General features: G+C 32.4%; 1 protein-coding gene across 3 annotated transcripts in view; it reads left to right on the top strand.

The window, feature by feature from the left end:
* The window catches only part of Cul1 (cullin 1), a 151,315-nt gene that overhangs the window by 42,587 nt on the left and 81,833 nt on the right, over positions 1–26,895 (top strand). For 2 of the 3 annotated variants that reach the window (XM_085808003.1, XM_085808004.1), the window contains exons 3-6: positions 10,115–10,277; positions 10,460–10,627; positions 18,468–18,518; positions 26,788–26,878. In XM_085808003.1, the coding sequence (XP_085664129.1) occupies positions 10,115–10,277; positions 10,460–10,627; positions 18,468–18,518; positions 26,788–26,878 (473 nt within the window). The remainder of the gene's footprint in view (positions 1–10,114; positions 10,278–10,459; positions 10,628–18,467; positions 18,519–26,787; positions 26,879–26,895) is intronic. The other variant, XM_085808005.1, reaches the window with a different exon arrangement.

Raw genomic sequence — 26,895 nt, 5'->3', positions numbered from 1 at the left:
ATATAAATGGCAATTTCAATATTGCAAGTTACAGTATCAACTTTGAACTTATTTAGTAAGATACTAGCTAACAATTAATATAATAATTAATACCTAAATTTTATATTACAAATCAAGGCTAAAATTAAATTATTTGGAAAATTTATTAAAAAGTTTTTTTGAAAAAAATTTACAGTTAATTACTTGATGAAATTTTACAAAGAAGTGCTGTACCCATGATTAGTTTGTATTATTCGTCAAAAGTCTTTCAATTACATTTTCAAGTTCGTAAAACTGCTGGTAGCTTTTCTGATCTCCACCTTTCAGTTCAAGAGTTCTTAAGAGTTTGCAGTGGTTTTCTAGATTCAACTGAGGTTGGCTTGTAGTCACTTTCTTTCATATGACTTTTGCTTTCATTTTCTGCAGCTCTTTTAACACTTTCTATCATAGTCAGTGTTTTCACATGCTTTCTCAGCATTATCATAAGTTACAACGTATTCTAAAAAGAAATCTTCCTTATAATTTCCCTCACTGATATCTGAAATATTAGAAATGGCTTGCACTTCCTCTGTGGCTTCTAAATATTTTCTAAAACAATTTTAAACTGTGTTTTTGGAAACTGCTTCCCGTACATGGACTAAAATATGCATAGCCTCTATCAAAGATATCAACTTAGTTTGTCCTCTTTGAACTGCTTGCTTTTTCTCAAGATTGCCTATTTTTTTAAAACACTACCTTTTTTGTGATGACAGTTGAAAGCTTCTGTAATACCTTTGTCTAAAGGCAACGAAGAAACACTAATCTAATGTGTTTCAAAATGATATCAAAGGATTTTGCAGCACAGTTATCTAACATTAAAGCTATTTTTCTCGTTTTTCAGTTCTCTGTCCTATTTTTTACGAAAATGAGCAAAAATACTGCTTGTCATCCCTGAGTTATTATTATTATGGTTGAGTTAAAGGTAAATTCTTAACTTTCTTTAAACATCAAGTTTTCTTTTTCCAGTAACTAGTGGCATCTTCTTAATTGTTAGATCCATATTGCACGTTAACTCATTCTTTTAATTTCTTAAAACCAGCTGTTATTTCACTTTTAAATATTAATGCATAATCCAGTAATGCAGTAATGTTCTGAAAAACTGACCAATTTCAGCTCTTTTATGAATTTCGTGAGGCTTGTATTCTTTTATAAGCCCGAATAAAGCATATTTTATCTAATTCTCAGCTGAATGATGATCTGCCTCTTAATTCTGATCATGTAATTTCCGATAAACAATGTTATTTTTCTCTCCCCATCTAGTGTGGAAGCACAAAATTTCCTCCTATTTTCCTAAATTCTATTCTCCTAAAGAATTCTATAGTTTTTGTAGCAAAAACAGCTCTAAAAATATGAACCCTTTTTACATTTATAGCTTGAAATCATTATAAAGAATAGTTTCAATGTCTTTTGTTTTTCCATCCCTTTTGCACTTCTTTGAGACATTTTAGTTTTTTGCTCATTATTTATCAGTTTTATTTCTTTGTTTAAGTAAATTGTACAATGCTGTTTGGGAAATTCCTATTTTAAGTGCTGCTTCTCTTTGGCCAAAATTGCTAAACTTTTTTTATTGAAGCACTACGCTATTAAATGCTAAACTCATTTTATTGAAGCACTACATAACTGAGAGATGAATAATGAACTATAAACAGCTTTTACCAGCCATAAATAGCTTATTCTAGATCTGAGGAATCGGTCTTTAGCCAGTTTGTGTTTTGTAAGCGGTGGAGATTAGTTTAAGTAATGGCAGCTCTTTTGTTGATTAGTATGCATTTCTTTTGATTCTTAGAAATTTGAATGCAATCAGTGGCTGAGTTTTTTGATCAGTGAGTTTAATAAATTGCAGGAACTGTAATTTTGTCTGAAAATAAAAGGGGGATTATACAAATAATTTAATTTTTGAAGGATTCGGTCTCAAAGAAACGTAACAAATGGAAAGTAGTCATGAATAAACTGTTGTTAACTATCACAATACTGTTTGTTTAAAGGAAACCTACATTTCGATAAGAGTATATAGCAATTGCAGTATCTAATAAGATACCTCCATTTCTACTTCTTTGTAACTTGAATTTTGCCCATTCTTGTTGTCTCTGCTATTGCTTAGGCCTCAAATCATCAAGGAATTAGAGAAGGTTGAATGCTTAGTTGACTGCATGATTGTAGTTGTTGTACTTAATATCAGTCATATTTGTTTCTGTGTGATTGGATGGTTCTTGTATTAGATTGGTATAAAGTTCAACAGTCAGAATGGAAAGGTTCAGTATGAACTTCATGGATGGTTTGCAGGTGTTTGTTAATAAGACAAAAGCATTCAACTACTTGGACAAAATCATTTTAAAATTTAGGAAAGCTTGAAAGAAAGGAAAGAAGAGGAAAATGACACAAATATTTAAAAAATTTCAAAACTTGTCACTAGGACGCTAAGAGGAAAAATACAGGAGGAGGGAATATGTGAGCAAATATGGCACTCATTGTCATAATAAATAATGCATGTCATTGTCTGTGAAGGCAATTTATTTGTATATGATAAGGTTTTTAATTCCAAAACAGCCAGTGTTTCTTGGAGTTCATTATGAAAGGGATTTTACCTTATATGTAAGTGCATTATAATAATAAAAAATTTCTTTATTGTTGTTAAAAATCATAAAAAATTAACAGTTTTTGGTGAAACAGTATTATTTTGCAACTTTTCAAAATTGTCTTTTGTAAGTCTGAACTGATGAATCAAAAACTTCTGTCCTTCTCGGTACATGCTAATTTAGTAAGTAATATAAAAGGCTACACAGAAATGAAGGAAGTTTAGTCATTTAAAAAGGTTGGTTGTAAGGCAAAGAATTCTGAAATCTGATGTATTGTGGGAAACAAATATCTTAAGTCATGTTCTTGGAATACAGATAATACAAACATTTCCTCTGATAAGTAGTGAGCTTGTTGTCGAATGAATAGTTAATTCACATTTAGATTATATGATATTAATACACCAGCTACATATATTGATTTCCAAATAGAGATTTGGAAGTTGTAGATACCTGCAGCTAATGTTGAAACACAAATTCATTGATTTTATGTCAGTATAAACATAGTAAAAAGATTGCTTGCCCAAATAAACCTGGAATATAATCTGTGCTTCTAGCTTAAAGAAATGAATCAAATCAGGTAAGCATTTAGACTGATATAATTTTAGTAATGTAACATCTTTTAGCAATATATTTATATCTACGAAGCATGTTCGGAAACTAAGTACCGTTTTGGGGAAAAAAAAAAAAGTAAAACAATTTTTTCGAATCCAATTTTATTTTTACTTGAAAATACACGTCTTAAACTATTTTTCAACATAGTTTCCACCAATGATCAAATACTTGTCATAGTGGGTGACCAGTTTTTGTATACCATTGTCAAAGAAACTTCCCACCAGTTTCGAGTCACTTTGTTTTGTGAACATCAGTGAGCATTTTTTAAACCCATCGGGAACACAGTTTGCGATAATTCAAGCGGTCAGACACAATTTTGAACAAAACAGTACGTGAAATTTGTGGAAATGCCTCTAAAAGAGTTGTCATTGTGAAGCGTTTGTTCTCATGAATTGCTTCATCAACTTTCCTTACCAAATCATCGGTGACAACAGAAGGCCGACCACTCCAAGCCTCGGCGTGGACATTTGTTCGACCTGCATTAAACATTCTTACCCACTTTCTCACCATTCCATCACTTATCGCGTATTCACCGTAAACTTCTGTCACTTGACGATAAATTTCGGCCGGTTTAACATTCCTCGCGTTCAAAAATTTAATCACGGCGCGAATCTCGCAGTCAGCGGGAGAACTAATTGTCTTAAACATTTTGAATGTGCACAGCAAACTGAAAACACAATGTAGAGCAACCAAAATGGCGACAATTGAAAGTCGGTGAACAAGAAAGACTAGTGTGCATGCGCGGGACGCCTACCACAGCGCTGCGACGGCGCTAGAATGAAACGGTACTTAGTTTCCGAATACGCTACATATAATCTGAAATATTTGTGCATACCTATAGGAGAAAAGTGTATAGAAGAATGTCGTAACTTAGAAAAAGAAGCCCATCCTTATACAGTGTAAATTACTTTAGATACTGTTGAAGTTTTTGAGGTATTGCATACAAATATTGCTGCGGTCAGTTATGTATTTTATGTTTTTTAATGCACATTTTTGAAAGATCAATTATGTGAGGGAAATGTGTGTGTATGTCTCTATGTATATATATGTTTGGGGAAATTAAGTAACATTGCTTGTTAAAGAATGAGGCTTCTTTTCATACCACAGAACATTTAATAAGTGTAAAAGATTAGAGTAAAATAAGAAGTTATTCAACGCCTCCTTGCATTAGTTAAACACAAAGAAGTTTTGCATCACATCATAGTTACAGTTACTTTGTGCCTTCTTGCACTCACAGAATCAGAACAAATCTCAGTAGTCATGATCTTCACATGATTTGACCTGTCGCTGTCATCACTCTCTCTCTCGGGTAAGCAAGGGATGTTCTCTGTGTCGTGTAAGGGCCCTCTGGGGGCTGCAAAACAGTGCATCTGCATCTTGGCATCCTGACCTGTGTTTTTGGCCCAGAAAACACAGATTAGCGACACTGGTACATCAAGACAACATCTGAAAAATAACTGCAAATGAAAAAAAAAGAGGGAAAAAAACCAAGTGCACAGGAATTGCACAATTCTAAGTGGAAGGAATCCAAGGCTTTATATGATTGGCTGCCATGGTTGTAAACCAGGACCTTCATATTGTCCTTTATCTACTTGGTGCCGATTTTTGCACTTTCTCGCTGTTACATGGTACAAACCAAAGAACTTTGGCCTTTAGAAGACCATTTCCATATTGCATTTGTTGTATGTCCTTTAGGTTATTGACATTATATACCTGTGCCTTATCTTATTGTGCGTTTTCTATTCTCTTCCTGAATTCTTAGAATGTTGTTCCCCACTTCTTCTCTAATATCGTCTTGATCTTTCATCAGAGTATTTGTTTCTTGAGAATTCCAATAATCTTGTAAGTCCTCGGATTTTTCATTTTAACACCAGTGGGGAGCTCAAAAGGCGAGCTCTTTGAGTTTCTGTTCTTAGTGCTGTTCAAGATGTGTTGTGTATTCCCAATATATTAATTTAGTAGGGTCTTCTATGGACAATTTAGACAGGACTGGAGTCAAAGTCAGATGAAATCTTTCCACATTCCCATTCCTTCTAGGAATGCCAGTAGCTGTAAATATGTGCTGGATTTTTTTCCTTCCATACAATAGTCTTTAAAGTCTTCAGAGGCAAAAGCCGTACCTTTATCAGTTATTATTCTCAAGGAATTGCTGAAAGTTGATTTGTTGCAGTTTCAGCTTCTGCAGTGCCTCTTGGACTGATGTAAACTTCACTGGGTAGAGCCATAAGAATTTTGTAAATGCATCGATCATGATCAAAATATGATTGCAGTTCTTATTTGCCAATGGTAATGGAAAACAGTGAAAAGTGCTCAAATGGATACTGTCTTTTGGTATGGGGTTCAGAAACTCTCACCCTTATCTCATTTTTTGTTACACAAAATGCGCTCTACACAATTCGCGATTTGTTCAATTCATCTTCTAAAGTTAGGAATATAAAAGTCCATCCATGGCAGATAGCCATCAACCATCATGAGAGCATTTCTACTCAGAGCATTGGCATGCTTTATTTGCTGCCCAGATCTTTGAATCATTTCGTAGTCGAATTCTTCTAGAAGTAATGCCCATCTCGACACTTTAAGAGTCGAAATTTTTCTGGAACATAGTCTTCTGAAAGGCATCAGTAATTATTCTGACTTTAGATCCCAAGAGGTAATTGCTGAATTTCTTTAGAACTTCCACTATAGCTAAAACTGGGAACTCAAACCTAGATAGCTTTTCATTTTATAAGTTTTTTTTTTAAATCATGAAGTGAATGACGTGTAACTGTTTATTGTCATACTTCTGTAGCAAAACAGCGGCGAAACCGTGACTGCTTGCATCTGTATGCTGGACTTCTTATTTGAAAGTATGATGAACAGAGCTTGTCGATAGTTTTTTCAGTTTGTCAAATGTGTGTATGTGATCAGCCCCAAATGCGAATTCTACTCTGTTATGAAGAAGATCGCTTTGTGGTTTGGCTATTTTTGAATACTTGGCAATGAATTTTATACTGAAATATTCATTTAGACCCAGGAAGCTGTGAATTTGCTTAAAACTTTTGAGCTCTGGGAAATTTTGAACAGCCATGGTTTTTTTTCAGAATAGAAAGAAATTTTACCATTTTCAGTAATATACCCGAGAAGTTTTATATTTCTCTTAAAAAACTGGCATTTCCTAAAATTGATTTCTAAACCGTATTCTTTGGCTCTTTCTAAAATGCATTTTTACTTTTCAAAAACCTTCTTTCTTGTCTCGAATAATCAAATAATGCAATCATCCATGTAAGTAACAACAGTGTCATCCTGAACGCATTATAAATAAATCTTTGGAATATACTTGGTGATGTACACAAAACAATTTAACAACCATAGAGACTTTGCATGTCTAATAAATGCCAGATATTCAGTGCAGTTTTCTGCCATGGGAACATGGGGGAAAAAATCATTTTTTGAATCTAACAACATTGAAAGAAACCTTTGCTTTACCCAAATGACACTGTTAAAAAAAGTTTTTCATGTATTGTATACAAATGTTGCTGCAGTCAATTGTGCATTTAAAGTTTTTTTTTTTAATACAAATTTTTAAAGATTAATTATGTGAGGGATGTATGTGTGTGTGTCTAAAACTATGTGAGGAAAATGTGTGTATGTGTCTTTATATATGTAGGGAAATTAAACGACATTGCTTGGTAAGAATGGTGATTTTCCTTTTCACACCGCAGAACATTTAGCAAGTACAGCAGATTAGAGTAAGGGAAAATAGTTGCTTTTAGTGCTTCTTTGGATTAGTTAAACACAAAGACATTTTGCATTGCTTGACATTTTCTTGTGCTCCCGGAATTCGAACAAATCTCAATACTCTTCACCTTCATGTGGTTTGACCAGTTTCTCTCTCAAGTAAGCAAGTGATGCTGTTTGCATTGTGTTATTGCCCTCTGATGGCTTCAAAACTTAGTGCTTCCATGTATAATGGAATGTAACAGAATTGATGGTCACAACTTTAATCCTTTGCGGCACAGACCAGGCACACCTAAAAATATCCTTCTGTATGCACAGAAAAATTAAATTAAAAAGGATTTATAGGTGACTATAGGTTATTCTGAACCTTCTTTATTTATAGTAGATGACAGCTCAACACAAACCAGTCCATATATTTTAGCCATTTTTAGTTTTTTGAGATCCTCATTTTTCAAAGAAATATTCCAGATTTTTTTAGGTTATAAAAGGAATTGTTTGAAAAGAAATTTGTATATTATTTTTTTTGGCTGTATGCTTATCTCCTTATTTATATTAGTTTTAAATTTTTACCTTGAAATCTTGCCTAAAATTAAATGGCGAACCCCAGGTGTGCCCAGACCGGGCTCACCGATAATTTACGACAACTGAGAGTTTGCATTCTTTGTTTCTTTGCATTTCATCGGTCAGTTCATTGACAACTGAAAGGTGGGTCTACATCTGTGTTTCATTTCCTGTTTTTCTCTTTCTTCTCTCTCTCTCTCTTTTTTTTTTTTTTTTTTGGAGGGGACGTGTGCTTATCAACTAAGAAATTGTTGGGGTGATTTTCTGAAGGTCAATGGTAATTTTATCTGTTAGCTGTTTGGTTTTTCACTAAATATAAAGCAATTGATTTTGGTGAATTTGTAAAACCTGCTGTGAAAATGGTTGTCTGGCTTGTTACCAAAAATATGTGTACCAGGTTCGTGAGTGGATTTCCACTGTCTCTCGTGGCGGATCCTGTTTCGCCTTCGTAGTTTTCCCCATGTGTAACATGTATACGAGCCAGTTCCCCTTAGAAAGTCTTCCATGAAGGCATCCCTTCCCTTAGGCAGATAGCCCTCGTGTGCTTTGCCATAATTAAATACACACACCTGTTTCGCTTTCAATTCTGATGATCAATGAATCTGTATCTGGTGGTGCTGTGATGAGTGTTGAATCCCTAGTTTCACATATGAATGCCACACCTTCCATGATGAAGAGATTGTGCTATGAAATGCTGCTATGTCACCTTTTGTCTGTATCATGATACTCTGTGTAATGGCGAGCTGTTTTGCGACAATTCTTGACTAACTTACGGCACTTCATTTTCCAACTACTATGCAAACCACCAGAATCTTTAAATATTACTCATACTGAAGCCTTTAACATATGTTTTAGGAGATAACTTTTCCAGTTTAAATAATCTGTGAAAGTATATGCACTGGTATCTACAACTGAATTTCATATTTTGTGAATCAGTGCAAGATATCTATGATTTATGGGATAAAGACAAGTCTTGGTGTGTAGCTTATCAGAATGGTATGCATATGCTGTATGATTCATTATTACACCAAACTGCTGTCTTATTTTCATTGTGGCCACCTGAAGTATTGGTATTATTCTGCATTATCTCATCTAAATAATGTACACAGCTAGAAATAAAGTTAATGTAAACCCTATGTGTTCATACTTGCATGTTCCATTTCATTTTCTCACCCCTAATGATTTTCAGAGAATTTTTTGTTATTAAATTTTATTTGGTCTGAATTATTAATCTACTGTAGAAGATTTAACCAATATTTAATCAGTAAATGTTTATATATAATTTTGTTTTACATCACTAAATGAAACACTGAAATTCATTTGCATAATAGTATGAGCATTAATTGTTAATTTTATTTTCCCTCTGTTTAAAAGTACTTTAATAAATTAAAAGCTTTCCTTCTGTGCTGACGATTTTACTACTATTAAAATGTAAGAAAATTATAAAATATAAGAAAAATAAAAATTCTCACTCTGTTCTTAAATGTGCTCTGATAAAGTATTATACGTCTGACAATGAAGCAATGAGCCTCTTTATAAGAAAAGTATATTTCATATATTATAAATTCTTCCTCCTTGAAGAGATCTATTTTGTGACTTATTACTGTCATGTAACTGAAATGGCAGATATCTGTACATAAATAAGTGCAGCCCAGAAGAGCTGTTTGAATATAATTTTAGTAAAAGTATAAAGGCATAAAATGAAATTAACTAAAAAAACCTAATTTTAGAATATCTACTTAAATATTAATATATATTGTGTCAAAATATTTTTAATAAAAGTATAAAGGCATAAAATGAAATTAAATAAAAAACCTAATTTTAGAATATCTACTTAAATATTAATATATTTTGTGTCAGAATAGTTGAATGATGTAAATTATGCATATTAAAAGAAATTTAAATAATTTGTTCTTTTGAAAAGGTGGTGCCATGTAATGCAAAAGCTCCCAGAAACTAGTTTTTTATGCATAAAACCTCCTGATTTTTGATATTTCAATATTGACAGCTGTTAATGTTCTAGAAATTTTGGAGAAGTTATGCAAAGCAATTTCAATTCTGTTTCTTCAGTATTAATGTATGTTTTGGATTCACTAACCTGAGTTCTGCAAAAATGATATTTTCCAAAAGCATCACATTGATCTCCAAGTGCATTTTAATATCCTTTTTTGAAATCTAAAAAATGCTGCAGATTCCACTTTCATTCCCCATCTCCTTTAACCAGACAAGAATTACCAAACACTTAACTGAAAGGAGATAAAATTGTTTCTAACGTATCTGGCTGTCAGCCATAGAAAAGATAATCCAAAACTTGTCCCCCCCCAAGTGGACCTTGAAATCTTTGAAAATGGCAGTCTTTTTTTCTGTTGATGAAATGCAAACTTTGGGCAACTGGTTGATACTCATGTGCTGATTTATGTATTTTAAAATAACTCTAATATTTTATTGATATAGATTTATATGATTTTCATTGAAACAAACAAAATTGACTGTGATATTATATGAATTTTTACTTCCTATGTGTCAAAAACTTTACCTTCCATTTCAGTGATTTATTTTACTACTGTTTTGTGAAATTTTTAAAAAGATATTCATGAAGTTTTTAAAAGGATGTTCCTTAATGTTATTAGTCATGTTTATGATTACTGCACAAGTGTTCATCAATCAGGGTCAAGACCTTCTTCTTCCAAATGCAAAAAAAGTCCTCCTATAGGTGGTGCTCAATTTGTTGGTCATGAATTATATAAAAGATTGAAGGAATTTTTAAAATGCTATCTCATAAATTTATTAAAAGTAAGTAAATATTTATTATAAAATCAATATTTTACTTTCATTCATGGTTGTAATAGATTTTTCTCTGTGCCTTACATTTGGTAGTTTGTTAGTTTAAGCAACCTAAGTATTTTTTCAATTTTCTAAATTATCTGTTACTCTGTACTAGCTATTCTTCTTTCTACTGTTATTTTATTTTTCAGGATGGAATAGACTTAATGGATGAAGATGTTTTAAGGTTTTATACAAGGCAATGGGAAGAATATCAGTTTTCTAGTAAAGTGCTAAATGGTATTTGCTCTTATTTAAATCGTCATTGGGTGAAGCGCGAGTGTGATGAGGGCCGCAAAGGAATATATGAAATTTATCAAGTAATTCATGTTCCAGAAAAGTATTATTAAAATATTCATAAATTTTCATAAAAATGTTTTTCATAAAAACCATGTATATTCATAAACATGCCTTTTTATATGTAAAACGAGGCTCTTTGCTATTGTTTAGATATTCATATATTTTTTTTTAGAATGATTTTTGCCTTTGAAATATGTATTCATTAAGAGTTTTCCCTTGTTTGTAACTATGATGTGTTGCAGCTATTCAAAATTTTCAACAACATGTTAGTAGTTCAAAACAAGCACTATTTTGTTCATTGGTTATATTTTTAGTGTGGAAAGTTTTTAATGTTTGAGGAAAATAGAATGGTTATTGTTTATCCAAGTGATATGAAAAGTTAACAAATTGATTGTTAAGTATCCCAATCATAAGAAACAAAAAGCAATTTATTGACAAAAACATGGTCTACAAATTTGTAGACTCATTTTCACCTAAAAGTGCAGTTCTAAATAGTGTCATTTTAGCCTACATCTTGTACCTGTGGTACTTAGGTATTTTGCTGTTGACTGCTCAAGTTGTCTGGCTACCACTGAATCATGAAAGTTGGCAGAAATCCTGTCAACTCTGTGCCAATCGTTCATGCAAAATTCTGAAGGAACTGACATTTCTTTGTCTAATATAAAGTGATACCTCACTCTTTACTTGCTTTTATAATCAACATAAACAAAATACAAATTTAGCACATAGAAAACTTACATAAATATTAATTTAATCTTTCAGATTAACTGACAGAGCAGTTCATTAAAACCTGTGGCAATTACTCTGGTGGCTGATTTTTATAGTCATTGGAAGTAATGCTTTTTTAATTCACTTTTATGAGACTGCAGGATTGTATATTTTCTTCAAAACCTTTAGTATTGAGAAGATGTAGGTAAATTTAAAATGTAGTCTAAAAAATTGAAGTGATGGAATTTAAAATTGGTCATTCTCACATCAAGTCTTTATTTTGTGAAGAAATTGATCATTAGAACAGCAGGCATAACAAATTCTTTTGTTGTTTGATCAAATGGAGGACATTTCATACATGTCTGTATTAGTTTTCAGTGCCCTTCTTGATAGCTGCCATCATGTGCTAAGTATTGTAGGAAGCCTTGGTGCTTTTTTTAAATTAGCAAATTGTTTTTATGTTAAGCCATACTTCTCCTTTTTCTTTGCTGTGTTTTTAAATTTATGATTATTTCCAAATATGTTTTTAAAATTAGTTCAATAACAGCACAAACATTTTACAATTGTATAAAAATTTTATTTCCATTATTTTTTAGACACTAATAGAAACATAATTCCATTTATTTCAGTGCATTTCCAGTGCAAGCTTAACTATGCATTTGTTGTCTCATACAAGCCATTGCATATGCTTATCAGTTTTAAAACATTTAATTCCTTTATTTTTGCATGTACAGATATCCCAATTAAAATGATTAACAGCCAATTAAATTTTACTTCTCAAAATTTAATACCTTTTTTTTTCTGGTTTTTTTAAAAAATTTATCCTTAGTTTATTATTTTTCAAGTTAGCTTCTCTTAAAAGCCTTTAATCGTTTTATTGGAAATAATATTCATATACTTTGCATTAATAAACTAATTTGTTATTCTGTGTAACATGTAAACTTAAATTTCATATGGCCTTTACCTGTATATAGCAGGCCTTTACCTGTGTATATCTTATTACAGCTACTTACTGATTTTTGACATACAGTTGTATTTTTAAACAGAAATCCTGAGTTGGCAAGCTTTCTTACAGTCAGCAAGACTGCCATGTTTTCTCATATTCTTTAATCATTTGGCTGTTGCAAGATTAAGCAGTTTCTTGCCAGATCTGCACAATATCTGTCAGTCATAAATTTGTAATGCGCAGTGCATTTACTTATGCCAATTGTGATGTGTAACTGGAGTGTGAACTGAGCTCATTGATGACCATCAAAAGATTAAAGATATAATTTTTATCTTAAGAAATGGGAGATTATGAGAATAAACAGTAATTTTAATAATTATATCAAACTAGGTATACATAGTCTAATACATATCTTTATCAGTAAATAACAAAACCTTTGCAACTCAGAAGGTTGAAAATGATACATTCTATTTTTTCTTTCAAGTTTATTTAATTTCAAGCTTTTCTTCTTGTGGTCCTTTCTCAATATGTCTGATTCAATATCTAGAAAGATTTTCTATTCCAAGTAGGTTCTTACATTTATTAAATACCAAAAGGCTTATGTAACCATTGAAAAACTTTCAGAAATGAAAATTTTGTCAAGACGGAGTCTGCTTCAGTTTGAGAAAGAGCTTCAGATTTACTGGAATAAACTGCAGACTTGGCAGGTGAAGTTTTGGGTTTAAATCATCATTTATTCCTTAATTGCTTTTAATGAAATCTTTTTATGCACCATCTCCATCTGAAGGGAAACTGGGTATTTGGAAATTGTAAAAATGAATCTGGTGCCTTTATTTTCAACATTGTCTTTATAATATATACTGCTTTATATGTTTTATACATACTTTCGAAACCCAGGAAGTGCTTAGTGAAGTGGAATGAGTGCAATTTCAGAGGTGCTTGAATGTACTTAAATGGTGAGCTCCAACACTTAAGTTGAATATTTCTTAGGTATGGAACAACAAAAACAAAGAATAGAGAAAATAAGAAGAAAATAAGTGATCTTTTTTCCACATTTTTTTCTGGTATCTTTTTTACCTACATTATCTAGAATAACATACTTTTAATGCCACATAATAATAAAAAAGCTGGATTGCAGGGAAAGTTCACTCTGTTTCTAAACAAAGAACACGTTTCTTCTGGAAATTTCTCATAATTTCTACTGGTGGGGGTGTGAGGCAACATGCAGACTTTATTATATTGGGTTCCTCGGACAGTTCTCGCCATTTTAGAACTTGACAAGATACTTTTTTGTAAGATTTTATTTAGGTCACTTATGGTGTTTCACTATGGTAGGAATTTTATTGTTGATTTTTAACCTATTTTCTGATGAGCTGTCAAGTTTAAATTTCATACATGTGTTGTTGGTCGACGGCTGTGCAGTATGATGAAGAAATGTTTTCAAAATTCGATTTAGATTTTATTATTTGACGTTTAAACTATTTTTTAGACATATCTTCTTTAATGAACATACAAAACATATCAGAATTTTATTGTTTGCACCATCAAATAGAGTGAAGGAAAATCTACCCAATGAAACTGGTATGAAAAATTGTATTGTAATTTCTGAATTTTCAACAAATTTTTGAAAATTTGCCAAATTTTTTTAGACTTTAAAATTTTAACGTCTAAAATTGTGTTCGATAGAGTTTTGCTTTTTTTTTCAGATTTAAAATGAACTTTTCACCCTTTTTTCAAAAGAATAATAATAAAAAAATTATTAATTGAGCAGGTACGCTCATATTATTGTAACCACTTTGGCACAGTTTGGTGATTTTATGGAGGAAAAAGGATTCGGTGAATTTTCTGGATTTTGGATCTTCTGTTCAAATATATTGAGATGGCATGGAGAAATAAAATTAAATATATTTTTTATTAATATTGCATACAGAGAGAGTTTCAGTTTTTTTTACCGATCTCCTGGCAAATCGCAGAATCTCTTGGTTTTTTAGATTTTATTTTACTGAAGGAAGTGCTTTCAGCAATAAAAAATAGTGCAAATAAAATTAATTTAAGTTTTATTATAGAATTAATAAAGTTTATGTAAATTTCATTCTCCCATCCCTGATGGATCTTTAGCATGATGGTTGTTATTGAATTTTATTTGATCTGAATTGTCTTAACCTGCTATAGAACTTGAAGGCTCAATCAAATCCATAAATAATACATTAATATTTTTATTTAATTTTGTTAAGTCAATATATAGTACATTACTCAGTTTATTCTCACAATAGTATGTAAATCATTAACTTTATAGTTACTACATGTAAAATACTTTAATAAATAAAAACTTTCCTTCCCTACTCCGGAATTTTCTCATTTAAAAAAATGTAAGAAAATTAAAAAATAAAATTAGTCAAAGAACATGAAACTTAGAATATGTGATTGAATATGATTTATGTTAGAATCACATTAAAAATAATTGAAGAAACTGAATCATATGTTATAAAGTGAATTTCATTCAGGTTTGAGCTGTTTTAAAATTGTTTTCGCAGGAAGCACCAAATCTTCCGTAAACTGTCAGTTTTTGGTGCAAGAAACTCCCAGTCTTTCATATTTCAAGCTAGGTAGCTATGATACTGCTTTAAGAAAGAGGTACTTAGTATAAAAATTAATTTTCTGAATTACGATATGGAATTAAAATATGAATCAACCAAAATGGCAATATTTTATGGCTTCAAAATTGTACTATAGGCATTAACCATTTCATTAACTGATTTACAGTTAAAGCATTGTCATCACAATGCAAGACATTATATCATTTTTAGTTAGCATTACTTCTCATATACCATAAACTGAAAAATTTCATTTCCTGCTTATGATATCAAAAAAAGCTTCAGATTATAAATTTTCATTTTCATGAAATTTGGAGCCGATTATAAATCATTGCAAACATTTAAAAGAATATCTGCAGAAACTTTCTCAGTGCTTCACTCATCAAATTTTCTAGAATTTTTGGACAGCCTTGCCACTGATTGGAAAATTTAGCAGGTTTTAAAAAGGCTGTTTTGTATCTGCACTTAAGTTTTTTTCAAAATCTTTCTCCCTTCCTAGCTGTTGTACCAACAAAGAAAATGAGTAAAAGCAAAATCCCACTCCAAATTCATCATATCTTGAGACTTATTATTTATGTCAGATAGAAAAAGGCAAGATTCCATGAATAAGATCTCTAGGAGGAAAAAAATTGTATTCATGAGCACTTTCTGCAATAATATAGATAGAAATGGTGAATCTGTTAACATCAGAAATCTTCCTAAACTGATATTTTAGTTAATTTTTATATTATTTATATAATATATAAGATATTTTAGTTAAGAACAAACACTTTGCTGTTAACTTTGTATGTGACCCCTGAGTACGATATACAGCTTTAAAACTAAATATCCCAGTCTATTCGTGTAAACATGCAACTTAAGTCGCACATTTCGTATAACATTTTCCTAAATATGAATATGGGTACCAAGAAAACATAAAAAATATATATGTCTTAATGTTTAGAAAATTTATTCCTGTTTATAATTTAAAATAAAAATTATGAATATTTGGAACATTTAAAAAATTTTTGTCCCTGGAAGCCTAAGAGTCTATGCCTAAGAGTTTTATAAAGTAAAAGCCGAGTGAACATGTTTGTGGACAGGGTGTATGTTTATATACACTGTGCCCCATAAATGTCGCGGGGGGAACTAGAGCACATCATAAAGGATTAAGAATTGCATAGGAACCCATGCCCAGAAACGTTATTGTATGCTGCCAGAGGATGCTGTACAGGAAAGTGCTAATGGAAAGTGAGGATTGCCTCATTCGAGCAGTAGGTACCATACAAAGACCATGGAATGATAATGCGAACCGGGAGCCTGCAAACATGCTCTTAGTGTGTGGAATAGCTGAGGGTAATGGACAAACTGCTGCATGCATTTATTGAGAATGCTTCTCCGACAGACATCAACCCAGTTTGCACATCTGCATCAAAATTTGTGCGACTACAGGTCATTAAGAAGTGGACTCATTTTGAACTGGATACTTGTAGCCATTTGTACAGATCATTCCTGCATCGATGCATTGGGCGTGGTGGATCAGTTTCCTGGCCCACATGCTAGCTGGATTTATCGATCCTTGATTTCTTTTTGTGGGAAGCCATCAAAAGTATCATGTATCACGATCCTGGGTTGTCATAAATGGATCTCGTGGCAAGACTCGCTTGTGCAACTGCTACAATCAAAGAAACTCCTGGTGTGTTTCAACATATCTGGCAATAAATGGTCCGTCGGTGTCAGATGTGTTTGGAGTCTGACGTTACAAACTTTGAGCATTTGTTGTAACATTCAAGCTGTCGTACATCATTTGTATTCACATCCAATAAATGTTTCAAATTAATCCCTTTTGTTTCTTTTCCCATCTTCTACCTCTGCTACCACTTACCTCTGACATTTCCAGGCATGGGTTCCCATGCAATTCTTAATCCTTATGATAAGCCCTACCTTCCCCAGAGGTTTGTTGCAATGTTTACGGGATATCCCGTATAACAGTAAATGTGTGTACATTGCTTACTTATAACTTCTGTATCTTTGTACTCTTGTTTTTTGTACCTCTATGAGGGCATTACTTTGCTATGGGTACATCTTTTTAATATCATTAAAAATGCCTTTGTGTGTTTCAGTGACTTGATATGGTCTTATAATAAATTTATTTTTTATAAAATTTGTTACAAGAAATTTTGAATTGTAAATTTATTGTCATTATTTAAGTTTTGAAAGTTTGTCAATTGAATATATAACTTTGGTTCTGTTTTTCTCACTTTTATTTTTAATTTAATGTAATTAGTTACGTTTTGAAAGTTAGTCAATTGAACGTACCTTTGCTTCTTTCTGCTTTTCCCACTTTTATATTTTTCTCTCATGAAAAGTATGCTTATAGAGAAAATGATTTCTTTATTCTGTTTCCTTCTGCTGTCTTTTGCATGTATTAAATGTAATACACACATGCTAGAATTGTAAGAACTACTCAGATTATTAGTTATTAGAATTTTTAAAGATTTTGCAGTGACATGGTAGATGCTAGATGTACCTCTGGTAGTTTTCCAGACTAAGCCGGTTTCCTGGTGCTGTCTATACTTGTAATTGTAAACTTGTTGCTCCTGGTCTACCCAGTCTAGATTTGTTATTTGCATTGTTCATTGACAGAGGCTTATTTTCCTTAACTGATGTGCTCATTTGCCAGAGCAGAACTCCAGACCTAGAGTTTCATAACTTGAAGAATAAGCTGATTGAGTCAAAACAACTGTCTGGACCTTAGGAATTTAGAGTGATGGCTTCTGTGAGTAATGTACTGTATGAGACTCTTCGTAGTGGCTTAATTCAATAGGTACTATATTTGATAGACAACCCACATAGAAGCATGAGTGAGCTTGCACAGTTTTAAGGGCATGTGTTTCGCTGTTAAGGGGTAGAGTGTGATGTAGTCAATATTGCTCTGATGTAGTTAATCGCATGTAGCGCTATGGATGTCTGATTAATGGTAATTGGTTGTCTGTGAGCGAGTACCAGTGGAGCAGCCAGTTACTTTCTAGGGTCCTTAACGCAGTAATACGTGTAACATTTTTGTGCTCTCTTTTTAGACCTTGCTGGTCCTGTAGTGCCATCAGTAACTGGTAATAAGGGACCACTGCTCCTGTTCTATGCAGTGCAAAGCAGTTTATGTGATGTTAGCTGATAGAGGGTGCCTTTGAGGGTCACTTTTTAAAGCAGTTCTGCTCATGTGCCAAAAAAGAGTTTGTGACCTCAAGTTCATAACTTGATGCTTGAATTGATTATGTCAAAACAGCTATATTCACCTGTATGATTTAAGTGTCTTTTCTGCATGACGAATGATGAATGTTGCTCGACATTACAAAAATCCCATGAAGTGCCGCACTTCTTATCTGTGCTGACAGAGTAGCAAAGAAAGCGAGCTAAAGTTGGGACCACCACTGATTCATTGAGAGAAAATGCAAATTTCTTTTTAAAGAGTTTGTTGCGAAGCATGTTTCAGAAGGTTTTAGTTAGCATGCTGCTGCAAGCGTAGAGCTTTAAAAGTTAATGAAATCTATTTTAATTTAAATATCTGCTAATTAATATGTTTGTGATTATATGTATATATTATCTGAAATTTTAAATTTTTTTTCTTCCTAGCTTGCATTAGTTTCTTGGCGGGATTTTTTGTTTCGTCCTTTACATAAACAGGTGGGTGAACATTTTCAAGGTAATTTGTTTTTTGTTTTACATGAGTTTGAATTATATTCATCTGGTATAAATCATTGAGGTAATATATATTTAGTTTTCCTGCAAAGATTTATGTACAGCATAGAGATTTAAAATTAGGCAAAAAAAGCAGCCTAAGTTTGACTTCTAAACTATGAACATTTTTTATCCTGAATGGAGATCTGCGTCTGAGTACCTTTAAAGTTAATAGTTATATTCAAAATATGTGCTGAACTAAGGTTGCTGCTTTGCATAGTTCTAAATTTTGCATTGCCATGTTTATCTTCCATTTGACACACTAGGGATGTTAATTTACTTTCATTTCCACTACCCCACCTATAAGCTAATCATTCCATTGTTCATTATGCATGTCTGTTGTTACCTGTCTGTGGGGTGTAGCATTCCACTATCTAGCAGTTATTAAGCAGACAAAGAGCTACTAATAGCTAAAGCTAGATTCAATTTCTGCCCAACAGGTTGGTTGCATAATTTTTCATGGTTTTCCCCATGTGTAATATGAATTCAAGTCAGTTTCCCATACAAAATCGTTCACGAAGACATGCCTGCTTTCTGGTGCAGGTCCTAATGTATAGTCATAGTATGTTTTGTCGCAGTCTGGTACCTTTTAATCCAATATTTACTACTTTATCTATTTAATTTCTACTGGCATCTGTTGTATTATGCTTGTAACAGTGCTGCAGAATTTTGACTGATGTTGTGCAATATTTTATTACTTTTCTTTTGTGTTTTGTTTAAATAAAATGATTTTAATATAGTTTTAATTTCTGTTTCAATGCAAGCATGTGCACACATATTGCCAAAAAAGGAGTTGTGTATTAGATGAAGATAATAAATTCTATTATATTTTTAATTTCTTTTTAATCCTAACTCCTTTGGATAACTTATTGCAGAACTCTTTTAATTCTCAATTAATAATGGAAATACTAAAAATGAATAAATAAAATGCTTTGGATTATTTTAAATTAGTTTTTTGCATATAAATGTTTAACTATTAACTCTTAATTAGCTATTTATTCCACCTTATGCATTTATGAGAGTAAATTATTTCATAGTATGCTAGCAACAAATACTGTGTGTGACCTTGAGCCATTTTTTTGTGTCTTCGTAACCTACAAATGGAGAAATGGCGTTGCAGATAGTATGAAACAGAAGTTGTAAAAATGAAAATTTTCGATGCTGATGTATTTAATTTATCATAAAAGTGTTTTCTAGCAGACCCGCAAACATTTCCTTAAAAGTTTCAGAGCAATAGTACAGCAATTATTTGAGTCACTTGCAAGCGGTGTGTACATAATGTCAGGTGATTTGTTGAACATGTTATGATAAACCAAGCTAAAAGTATTTATTTAAAAAATAGAGTCATTACCATAAAAGTTTTGGGCTTACATTTGTTACGGTACTTTATTTTGTTATGCAGCTTGCCAAGGTGCACTGGTGTTAAGCCTCTTTACTTTGCTTAATTACAGTAATAGAATAAAAAACCATATGTATGTGTGATGTAATGTAATAGAATATATATGCAATAGAATGAACAGACTTTCAAGCTGTTTATTCTAGCCTGTTCAGTAATGTAAGTAATGTAATATTTTCGAATATAACTAGAGTTAAAAGTGCTGTTATTGTTCACAGGTTTTATTCAGTACTTTCTTGCACTTGTATTTTAACTATATTATGCAAAGTTTTGCTTTTAACTTTTATAAGTTAAAAAAAAAAGAAACCGAACTATTAAAACTTGCAAAGAGTTATGTAAGCTATGCCCATAAAGTTTTGTGTGAGTTAAAGAAAACTGATATATATATTAAAGTACATGAAATATAAAAGGCAAAAACTATCAAGTTTATCCTGAAAATTAAACCAGAAACTAAAATTTGTTACAGAAGATGCATTAAGTGCATATCTTACTTTATATGCACAATAGTTTATAGTTATTCATATATTCTTGATAAAAGTCTGTACAAATAAGAAAAAGTGAAAAGACAGAAATAAAAATCTATTTGCTCATGTATTCGTATACAAAATTATTCAAGTGTAGTCATGTTGTCCTCATCTAGAACATCAGCAAAAAGCTTAAAAAACCAAACCTTTTTTTTATTGTCACGCCATTTTCTGTTAAACCATTAGTCTTCCTTACATTTAAGCAATTAAACTCTCCTTAAATAACTGCTTCTTGTCCATATAGCTTAGTTATAATGCACTGGCTTAGCTGTCAGTGATACTGTTTCATGAATTCTTCACAAGTCACAACCTCTTGCAGGCTAGACATCACAGCATTTCCATGTCATTTTTCATTGTAATCACTGATTTCCATACACAGGAACTAAGGTAGTCCATACTAACTTATTTATAGCAATATCAAGATTGGAGATAAACAGTTAATTATTCCTGTGAAAATTTATTTGATATATTCTTTATCTTTATTGTGATGAGTTCTGCCTCGATCCCAGACTTGCTGATTTTTTTTTTTTTTTTTTGGCCACAGAACAGGTGGTAGTATTTAATCGACTTGCTTGTACACAGCAGCCTTTTTCAGTTTCAATAACATAAAGGCTTGGAACATGTTCAATCTCATTTTTAATGTCCTGAGTAGTAATCAGAGGCAGAGCTTTTTTTCTGTCCAGAAGAAATGCCTAAATAACACTACCTTTATAATTCACGTAGAAAATGTAGATTGACAAAGCTCCCCCTCTTACTACAGGCGTTTGAGACCTTTGACAAACTCATAACAGTCGTGTTGGAGAGTTGGTTTTTAGAACAGATGATGTTGCCAATAAAAGACTTTAATACAGATGCACATCTTGCAGCTTAAACAGTGTTGTCATCTGAGACATAGCTGATATCACTGAAAGAAGCTGTCTTTTAGTGTTGTGAATGCTTTGGATTCTTGGGATGTATATGACTGTTGTTTTGCTGCAAAAGCAAATGCTTGAATACCATCCCTGCAAACAACCAAAACCTGTACTCTTCTGTTAGCAATTCATTCACACATGATGTCTTTCAACTCGTAAAATGATTGCTGTCCTAATCCTTTCATGCCCTTTATTCATCTGTTGATTGAGATTCTTGTGTGTGTGGCACATGTGACATTACTTTACTGTGATCACCATTTTCAGACCATCTAAAGATTGAGATTTGACTGTTTTCAGAAAGTTCTAAGATTCTTGCTGTGGCTTCTTTGCACATGTTTTTTTTGTCCAACACAGGAAAGGACTACTGCTAATGTTTTCCCCTTTAAATTAAATAAATCAAGTGTTAATTGAAAGTTTAGAAGACAAGAATGGCAGCAAAAACATTTGAGAATGATGGATCACACAAATCACAAAAAATTACCAGCATAAAATTCTGAAAACATTTTTCACTCAAGATCATATTAAGTATGTCCATTCCATCACATGATATATATAATCATGACGATTCTAATTAATCACACCCACATATGTTTGTTATCAAATGTCCACATGTAGTTGTTTGTTATTAAGTCTGGTGTCCATGTCTGTCTAACAGTCTTACTGAAGCTTATTTATGGGGTAGGGCTTATATTTCAAGTATACTTGAAAATCATGCTAGAGCTTAGTAGAGAATACCCATCCATGTTTTAAATGGACTGCGTTATAATGTAAAGTTGTTGAATGTGACGTTCGTTTAATAAGCCAGTATTTTATATACAGTTTATTTGGAACAGATTTATTTTGCTTTGGCTTAATGCCATGTCTGCGAGAAGCAGAATAGCAGAAGCCTTGAAACATTTGTATCTGAAGCTCAATTCCAGTAATGGGAAAGCTGAATGGATGTTTCATGATTTTCTTGAAAGGAAGGTTTTAAGCATTTAAGCCTCATGTTTATTTCTAGGCAGGGGAACTAGCTGCATTTATATTTAACATAAATATGAGGCTGTTTTATTCCATATCCTGATTTCATATTTATGCTAGGATAGGAGATGTAATCCTTTGTACTTTGTAGTATTTTTCAATTTATTAGCATCGCAGTGCTGATGAAAATCTCACTCTGATCTATCTATTTCTCTCTGTCTCTCTGTATATATATAAGATAAAAAATATGAAAACAAACTTCTAATTTGGACTTCCACTCTTTGCCTTAAAAATAGCGCTATAAATCTAAACTGCGTCATTAAAATTAATCATGCGATCTTACGTAACCCTTAAGGCAGATATCTCTTGCCCAATAAAAATAATTTGTAAACCAAAACCTTTTTTGACTCCCTTCCTTCTTCCTCTGAAGTACTGCGATGCACTCTCTCTTTTCGCTTAAGCTTTCATCCTGTTAAGATGCTTTGCTGTAATCATCTGTGTGCTGCTAATATCAAAATTGTGAATTTTTTTGAAGTGGGCTCGATTGGAGTTCCAAGTGAATTGTGGCCGCAAACTAGAATTTAAATAAATATGGAATTTAATCCAGCTCCACTGCTTCTTTATCAAAATGGATGGACGCTCTTAAGCATTAAGTATCCTCCCAATTAGCATTTCTACACTTCTACAACTCAGTGTTCTATATCTTAATGCTTCCAAATTTGTGTTATTACAATTTCATGGTACATTGGGCTTTTATTTCTAATTATGAAGAAATCTACATGGGTTTGTTATTTTATGTTCACAGTCAATCGGGAAAAGTCCTGTTTCACTGAAAATTGTAATTAATTTGATTATTAATGTGACACAACGCATTAATAATCAAATCATTCATGTCGTGTCATCAAACCGCAGTGTCATTACATATACAGACTTGCCAACTCTCCCGATTTAGGCGGGAGACTCCCGATTTTCGACCGCTCTCCCGCCAACCCGATTTACAATATATTTCTCCCGACTTTTTCTTATTCTTAAAATTTCTCACGATTTTTATGGAACTTTGCTTAATACTTTTGTTATATGAACAAAAAACGTGATTTTGGACGTCCCAAGCAAATGAATTTTGTCTAGATTATATCTAAAACAAAACCTTGCGAATTAGATAACTTCTGTATTGTGAGTGAGAGCATATACGTATCTAGAAACGTCCTTCTCTAGTTCTCCAATGGGCATCGTGCTCCACTGCGTGTCATCTGGCATATATTAGCCAATGAGGACAAAACAAGCTGTTATTTGGATGTTCTTTAGTTATTTCGGTCATTTTGTCCTGAGTTGTGTGAGTACACGTGCCTTCGGGAAATAGTTTTAGAAATTATCATCTTTTATTATGTCTGCGAGAAAGGTGAAATACTCGTGTACGTTTCAAAAATCGTACACAGCTGACTTTCCTTCCATTATTTCCTCAAGGAAATGTAATAAATTTGCGATGTGTACCGCCTGTCGTTGCGATTTTTCGATTTCGCATGGTGGAAGGGCGGATGTTCTCAAACATGTGCGTACACAAAAACACAAGGGCAACATGAGTTGTTTTGGAAAAAAAAAAAAAAAAAAATTAAATTTTTCTTCGGAAACAAAGGACCAAAAAGTTATTAATGCAGAATGTCTGTTCTCTGCCTTTTTACTGGAGCACAACCTGCCACTGAATGCATCGGATCACGCTGCAGCTTTATTTAGAAAAATGTTTCCCGATAGTGAAATCGCTAAGAAATACTCAAGTGCAAGAACCAAAAAGAGGTGCAATTGTTAAAGAAATGGATTTGAAAGATAAATCTTCAGTTATTGATTGCATTAAAACAGCTCCGTTCTGCCTCTCTACGGATGGAAGCAATAATACCGATTCAAAACTGTATCCAATTGTTTCTTTTTTTAATCCAGTCTTCAGAAATTGAGTGCAGTTTACTTTCTGTCCCCACTTTAGAAGGATATTTGACAGGCTTTAATATAGCACAGCTCACTATTAAAACTTTAAAATAAAATGCAGTCCCTCTGGATGATTGCTTAGCACTTGGTGCCGATAATGCACCAGTATTGGTAGGCTTGAAGACTGTTGTTGCAGGCATCTTCAGAAAAGTAAATTAAGATTTGTAGATTATGAAGTGCACCTGTCACCTCTTAAATTTAGCAGCTGAAAAAGGAGTTGCTTCTTTACCAATAAATGTGGATGAACACATTGTTGATATTTATTATTATCTTGAAAGGAGTTCTAAAAAGGAGGAAAAATTGAAACAGGTCCAAAAGCTGCATAACAGCAGTTTACAATTAGAAAACTTGGATGAAGTTATAAAATCAGCTAGGATTGACACCCAGTGGAGTTTAATTGGAAAACTGAAAGATGCTGATGGAATTGAGTGAACTGTCTAGAATTATGTTGGCCATCTTGACAGTTCCCAATAGTATTGCAGAGTGTGAGAGGATTTTCAGTGTTGTTGCGAAAACGAGGACTAAATTTAGATCTAATATTAGTGATGACACATTAGAAAACTTTTATTAGTGAAAGCAGGCCTACATAGCAATTGCTATGAACAAAATTATTAAGTTTCTTTCTTAAAGAAAGCAAAATCTGCCACTTTTTATACCATTTGTACGAAAACTGATTAAAGGTGTTTTTTTTTTTTTTTTGTTTGTTTTCTTAAACGATGCAAGTAATAAAAATGTTTTTTATGTGTAAGGTATTTTTCTGTTGCTTGCATTTAAGAATTAGCTACTATTTAAAGTTAATTCATTATTAAAAACTATATTTTCCTCATTTAAAGTCTTTTTAACATTGTGAAAAATCTCCCGATTTTTGAGTGTCATAGGTTGTCAAGTATGCATATATATATAAATTTTGAAATTCATTACAGTTTTTCTCTTTGTATTTCTTTATAAAAATTATATATATATATATATATATATATATATATATTGGCAAACATTACTTTATAGTACAATTATATATGGTTTGCTAATTTTTGGTGCACTATCTCTGTATTGTGGTAATTTATGTAAGGGGGCTATGTGCATGTCATAAAGTTTATACATAATTAACACGTTGAGCGTGACGTCAGTTGTCTGTGGCTGACACTAGATTTTCTGTTTAGGCCGCATAAGCCATCTGTGGCTGACACTAGATTTTCCGTTTAGGCCAAGTGAGCCATCTGTGACTAACACTAGAATTTCCATTTAGGCTGCGTCAGACATCTGTGGCTGACACTAGATTTTCCGTTTAGGCCGCGTCAGCTATCCTTGGCTGATACTAGATTTTCCGTGTAGGCCGCGTCAGCCATCTGTGGCTGCACTAAACTTTCCGTTTAGGTCGCCTCAGCCATTTGTGGCTGACACTAGACCTTTTCGTTTAGGCCGCGTTGACCGCCGCTGGCTGACAGCGTGTAACATATATAACTATAAAATTTACAGTTTTATGAAATTACACAAAATTTATTTAAAATTTTCTTAATTTTGATTCATTGGATTTCATTGAAACACGGTAAACATAAAAACGGTTCTCCATTGCAGCTATTACAAAATGTGACAACAGTCTTTTAGTCTTTTTTCTGGCCATTACTCTACCAGCTTCTGTTGCATTTTTATGATAACGTAATTTACAATATTTTTGTACTTCAGAGGCATTTCCCGGTTTTCTTCGGAGTTTATGTTGTCATTTTCTAGATATTCTTGCATTTTTGTTTGACAGAATGTCTTCTTTTTCACAACTTGTTGCTATCTTCTACCGCGATACGAATCATTGGCCCTACAATACCAGTGCTTTTAAGCGAAGCCCATGGCCTGAACGGGATTGCCTAAAACATATGTGTGGTGCTCAACGTGTTAAAATACACTATGTACAGTTTTTCATTGCTGTGATATTTTAACATTTGAAGAATTGATAAAATAATATTTCCATGATATATAGGAATTATTAATGCTGTACATTTTCGTATAGAATTTAATACCCACCTGATGAAACTGATATTCGTTATTTTTTAAAAATTAAAATATATATACATAGGAGGCTGGTTTCCATCTTATTTTATTGCTAAGTAGATCAACTTTTAAGTAGTTGAAGGGACAAAGAAATACAATAAAAGATATGGTGCATACATGTGCGAATACTTTTACAAACGATATTTAAATACACATGTAGTTAAATATGAGGATGAAAGTTGCAATTATAGTAATGATTCTATAAAAAATATTATAAATATCCATTATGTGCTTTTAAAGGCAGTCTGTCATATTTAAAATTTACTATTTTTTGCTGTCAGTTTTAGTTTTTGCAAAATTTTGAGTATCAGTTTAGTGTTTATGAGTTATAATGCATAGGAGATGGGCTATTTTCTTTTAAATGTGTGCATGGTTTTGATAAGTTTTTTTCATTCTAATTTTAGGTTACTAGTGCTGTTTTAAAGTTAATAGAGAAAGAGCGCAACGGAGAAACTATCAACACTAGACTTGTGAGTGGTGTCATGAACTGTTATGGTAATTTTTTTATAATA

This window comes from Stegodyphus dumicola, chromosome X1 (assembly GCF_044657685.1).
Source record: "Stegodyphus dumicola isolate Sdum_Otavi_A_Nest chromosome X1, ASM4465768v1".
NCBI lineage: Eukaryota > Metazoa > Arthropoda > Arachnida > Araneae > Eresidae > Stegodyphus > Stegodyphus dumicola.
The sequence above is the reverse complement of the archived record's forward strand: the minus strand, read 5'-3'. Positions and strand labels throughout refer to the sequence as shown.